General features: G+C 46.4%; 1 protein-coding gene across 1 annotated transcript; it reads left to right on the top strand.

Moving 5' to 3' along the window:
* Positions 1-1,671: 1,671 nt before the first annotated feature.
* LOC117319917 (uncharacterized protein DDB_G0274171-like) lies at positions 1,672-4,513 on the top strand (the record flags this gene model as incomplete). The annotated part of the gene is made up of 2 exons (XM_033874625.1): positions 1,672-2,290; positions 4,151-4,513. Coding segments are annotated over 2 exons (982 nt in total), but the record flags the coding sequence as incomplete, so codon positions are not given.
* Between the last annotated feature and the right edge of the window lie 1,289 nt (positions 4,514-5,802).

Here is a 5,802-nt window from a genome sequence, read left to right as displayed (position 1 = left end):
TTTTTAAATTTCCTCAGTAGGGGGATCAGTCTTGATCCAACTTACTATAGATACAAGTCTCCCAGCACATTACCAAGAACTGACCAAATTAGATGATATGGACAGTCTGTGATTATCACCAAGAAACTAAGGATTAACTCAGTCAGGAGAAAATGAACCAAAGGTCTTGAAAAGTTACTGCACCTTTCCATGGTTAAAATTTTCACTTGCCTTTTACTTAGGTGGCCAGGGCTTGATCGATTCCCCAATCTAGATGTGAAAAGGTATCGGGGCCACCACAAGGATAATTCCTCTACACATTAGGATTACTAATGATAACAATACAGGTGATTTAAATTTCACCTGAGATTTGAAGTATTGAAGTTAATTTAATTGACCCCTTTTGGCTACGCCCATCAGCCCTGGGGGTCAGTGAGGGCCAACATGTGCTTACCATCAAACTGTCATCCCATGTTAATAAAGTTAACCAAATTAGAATGAATTCCAATACAAATCAAACAAATGATATTCAACCTTTTGGCTTCCAGTCCGTGAAAGCACTATTTTAGCCCCAGATGACCTGACAAAGTCAAAATCCCCGGAGACGGGCGAAGATTAAAGAGAGGTCAGAGCCCCGAGTAAAAGCGGAACCTGCCATCATCAGGGTATCCTTGTCAGGGAAGTGCTGTCTAACATTCAGCAAGGACAACCTGTCAGGGAAGTGCTGTCTAACATTCAGCAAGGACAACCTGTCAGGGAAGTGCTGTCTAACATTCAGTAAGGACAACCTGTCAGGGAAGTGCTGTCCAACATTCAGCAAGGACAACCTGTCAGGGAAGTGCTGTCTATTATTCAGTAAGGACAACCTGTCAGGGAAGTGCTGTCCAACAATCAGCAAGGACAACCTGTCAGGGAAGTGCTGTCTAACATTCAGCAAGGACAACCTGTCAGGGAAGTGCTGTCTATTATTCAGTAAGGACAACCTGTCAGGGAAGTGCTGTCTATTATTCAGCAAGGACAACTTGTCAGGGAAGTGCTGTCTATTATTAAGCAAGGACAACCTGTCAGGGAAGTGCTGTCTATTATTCAGTAAGGACAACCTGTCAGGGAAGTGCTGTCTATTATTCAGTAAGGGCAACCTGTCAGGGAAGTGCTGTCTATTATTCAGTAAGGACAACCTGTCAGGGAAGTGCTGTCTATTATTCAGTAAGGACAACCTGTCAGGGAAGTGCTGTCCAACAATCAGCAAGGACAACCTGTCAGGGAAGTGCTGTCTATTATTCAGCAAGGACAACCTGTCAGGGAAGTGCTGTCTATTATTCAGTAAGGACAACCTGTCAGGGAAGTGCTGTCTATTATTCAGTAAGGGCAACCTGTCAGGGAAGTGCTGTCTATTATTCAGTAAGGACAACCTGTCAGGGAAGTGCTGTCTATTATTCAGTAAGGACAACCTGTCAGGGAAGTGCAGTCCAACAATCAGCAAGGACAACCTGTCAGGGAAGTGCTGTCTATTATTCAGTAAGGACAACCTGTCAGGGAAGTGCTGCCTATTATTCAGCAAGGACAACCTGTCAGGGAAGTGCTGTCTATTATTCAGTAAGGACAACCTGTCAGGGAAGTGCTGTCCAACAATCAGCAAGGACAACCTATCAGGGAAGTGCTGTCTATTATTCAGTAAGGACAACCTGTCAGGGAAGTGCTGTCCAACAATCAGCAAGGACAACCTGTCAGGGAAGTGCTGTCTAACATTCAGTAAGGACAACCTGTCAGGGAAGTGCTGTCCAACAATCAGCAAGGACAACCTGTCAGGGAAGTGCTGTCTAACATTCAGTAAGGACAACCTGTCAGGGAAGTGCTGTCTATTATTCAGTAAGGACAACTTGTCAGGGAAGTGCTGTCTAACAATCAGTAAGGACAACCTGTCAGGGAAGTGCTGTCTATTATTCAGTAAGGACAACTTGTCAGGGAAGTGCTGTCTAACATTCAGTAAGGACAACCTGTCAGGGAAGTGCTGTCTAACAATCAGCAAGGACAACCTGTCAGGGAAGTGCTGTCTAACAATCAGCAAGGGCAACCTGTCAGGGAAGTGCTGTCTAACAATCAGCAAGGACAACCTGTCAGGGAAGTGCTGTCTAACATTCAGTAAGGACAACCTGTCAGGGAAGTGCTGTCTAACATTCAGTAAGGACAACCTGTCAGGGAAGTGCTGTCCAACAATCAGCAAGGACAACCTGTCAGGGAAGTGCTGTCTAACAATCAGCAAGGACAACCTGTCAGGGAAGTGCTGTCCAACAATCAGCAAGGACAACCTGTCAGGGAAGTGCTGTCTATTATTCAGCAAGGACAACCTGTCAGGGAAGTGCTGTCCAACAATCAGCAAGGACAACCTGTCAGGGAAGTGCTGTCTATTATTCAGTAAGGACAACCTGTCAGGGAAGTGCTGTCTAACATTCAGTAAGGACAACCTGTCAGGGAAGTGCTGTCCAACAATCAGCAAGGACAACCTGTCAGGGAAGTGCTGTCTAACAATCAGCAAGGACAACCTGTCAGGGAAGTGCTGTCTATTATTCAGCAAGGACAACCTGTCAGGGAAGTGCTGTCTATTATTCAGCAAGGACAACCTGTCAGGGAAGTGCTGTCTAACAATCAGTAAGGACAACCTGTCAGGGAAGTGCTGTCCAACAATCAGCAAGGACAACCTGTCAGGGAAGTGCTGTCCAACAATCAGTAAGGACAACCTGTCAGGGAAGTGCTGTCTATTATTCAGTAAGGACAACCTGTCAGGGAAGTGCTGTCCAACATTCAGTAAGGACAACCTGTCAGGGAAGTGCTGTCTATTATTCAGCAAGGACAACCTGTCAGGGAAGTGCTGTCTAACAATCAGCAAGGACAACCTGTCAGGGAAGTGCTGTCTATTATTCAGCAAGGACAACCTGTCAGGGAAGTGCTGTCTATTATTCAGCAAGGACAACCTGTCAGGGAAGTGCTGTCTATTATTCAGTAAGGACAACCTGTCAGGGAAGTGCTGTCTAACATTCAGTAAGGACAACCTGTCAGGGAAGTGCTGTCCAACAATCAGCAAGGACAACCTGTCAGGGAAGTGCTGTCTATTATTCAGCAAGGACAACCTGTCAGGGAAGTGCTGTCTATTATTCAGTAAGGACAACCTGTCAGGGAAGTGCTGTCCAACAATCAGTAAGGACAACCTGTCAGGGAAGTGCTGTCTATTATTCAGTAAGGACAACCTGTCAGGGAAGTGCTGTCTATTATTCAGCAAGGACAACCTGTCAGGGAAGTGCTGTCCAACAATCAGCAAGGACAACCTGTCAGGGAAGTGCTGTCTATTATTCAGCAAGGACAACCTGTCAGGGAAGTGCTGTCCAACAATCAGCAAGGACAACCTGTCAGGGAAGTGCTGTCTATTATTCAGCAAGGACAACCTGTCAGGGAAGTGCTGTCCAACAATCAGTAAGGACAACCTGTCAGGGAAGTGCTGTCTATTATTCAGCAAGGACAACCTGTCAGGGAAGTGCTGTCTAACAATCAGCAAGGACAACCTGTCAGGGAAGTGCTGTCCAACAATCAGTAAGGACAACCTGTCAGGGAAGTGCTGTCTATTATTCAGCAAGGACAACCTGTCAGGGAAGTGCTGTCTAACAATCAGCAAGGACAACCTGTCAGGGAAGTGCTGTCTAACATTCAGTAAGGACAACCTGTCAGGGAAGTGCTGTCTAACATTCAGTAAGGACAACCTGTCAGGGAAGTGCTGTCTAACATTCAGTAAGGAAAACCTGTCAGGGAAGTGCCGTCTATTATTCAGCAAGGACAACCTGTCAGGGAAGTGCTGTCTATTATTCAGCAAGGACAACCTGTCAGGGAAGTGCTGTCTATTATTCAGCAAGGACAACCTGTCAGGGAAGTGCTGTCTAACATTCAGTAAGGACAACCTGTCAGGGAAGTGCTGTCTATTATTCAGTAAGGACAACCTGTCAGGGAAGTGCTGTCCAACAATCAGCAAGGACAACCTGTCAGGGAAGTGCTGTCTATTATTCAGCAAGGACAACCTGTCAGGGAAGTGCTGTCTATTATTCAGTAAGGACAACCTGTCAGGGAAGTGCTGTCCAACAATCAGTAAGGACAACCTGTCAGGGAAGTGCTGTCTATTATTCAGTAAGGACAACTTGTCAGGGAAGTGCTGTCTAACATTCAGTAAGGACAACCTGTCAGGGAAGTGCTGTCTAACAATCAGCAAGGACAACCTGTCAGGGAAGTGCTGTCTAACAATCAGCAAGGGCAACCTGTCAGGGAAGTGCTGTCTAACAATCAGCAAGGACAACCTGTCAGGGAAGTGCTGTCTAACATTCAGTAAGGACAACCTGTCAGGGAAGTGCTGTCTAACATTCAGTAAGGACAACCTGTCAGGGAAGTGCTGTCCAACAATCAGCAAGGACAACCTGTCAGGGAAGTGCTGTCTAACAATCAGCAAGGACAACCTGTCAGGGAAGTGCTGTCCAATAATCAGCAAGGACAACCTGTCAGGGAAGTGCTGTCTATTATTCAGCAAGGACAACCTGTCAGGGAAGTGCTGTCCAACAATCAGCAAGGACAACCTGTCAGGGAAGTGCTGTCTATTATTCAGTAAGGACAACCTGTCAGGGAAGTGCTGTCTAACATTCAGTAAGGACAACCTGTCAGGGAAGTGCTGTCCAACAAACAGCAAGGACAACCTGTCAGGGAAGTGCTGTCTAACAATCAGCAAGGACAACCTGTCAGGGAAGTGCTGTCTATTATTCAGCAAGGACAACCTGTCAGGGAAGTGCTGTCTATTATTCAGCAAGGACAACCTGTCAGGGAAGTGCTGTCTAACAATCAGTAAGGACAACCTGTCAGGGAAGTGCTGTCCAACAATCAGCAAGGACAACCTGTCAGGGAAGTGCTGTCCAACAATCAGTAAGGACAACCTGTCAGGGAAGTGCTGTCTATTATTCAGTAAGGACAACCTGTCAGGGAAGTGCTGTCCAACATTCAGTAAGGACAACCTGTCAGGGAAGTGCTGTCTATTATTCAGCAAGGACAACCTGTCAGGGAAGTGCTGTCTAACAATCAGCAAGGACAACCTGTCAGGGAAGTGCTGTCTATTATTCAGCAAGGACAACCTGTCAGGGAAGTGCTGTCTATTATTCAGCAAGGACAACCTGTCAGGGAAGTGCTGTCTATTATTCAGTAAGGACAACCTGTCAGGGAAGTGCTGTCTAACATTCAGTAAGGACAACCTGTCAGGGAAGTGCTGTCCAACAATCAGCAAGGACAACCTGTCAGGGAAGTGCTGTCTATTATTCAGCAAGGACAACCTGTCAGGGAAGTGCTGTCTATTATTCAGTAAGGACAACCTGTCAGGGAAGTGCTGTCCAACAATCAGTAAGGACAACCTGTCAGGGAAGTGCTGTCTATTATTCAGTAAGGACAACCTGTCAGGGAAGTGCTGTCTATTATTCAGCAAGGACAACCTGTCAGGGAAGTGCTGTCCAACAATCAGCAAGGACAACCTGTCAGGGAAGTGCTGTCTATTATTCAGCAAGGACAACCTGTCAGGGAAGTGCTGTCCAACAATCAGCAAGGACAACCTGTCAGGGAAGTGCTGTCTATTATTCAGCAAGGACAACCTGTCAGGGAAGTGCTGTCCAACAATCAGTAAGGACAACCTGTCAGGGAAGTGCTGTCTATTATTCAGCAAGGACAACCTGTCAGGGAAGTGCTGTCTAACAATCAGCAAGGACAACCTGTCAGGGAAGTGCTGTCCAACAATCAGTAAGGACAACCTGT

This window comes from Pecten maximus, unplaced genomic scaffold (genome assembly GCF_902652985.1).
Source record: "Pecten maximus unplaced genomic scaffold, xPecMax1.1, whole genome shotgun sequence".
In the NCBI taxonomy this organism is placed as follows: Eukaryota; Metazoa; Mollusca; class Bivalvia; order Pectinida; family Pectinidae; genus Pecten; species Pecten maximus.
Note: the sequence above shows the minus strand (reverse complement) of the source record. Positions and strands in the feature narration are given on the sequence as shown.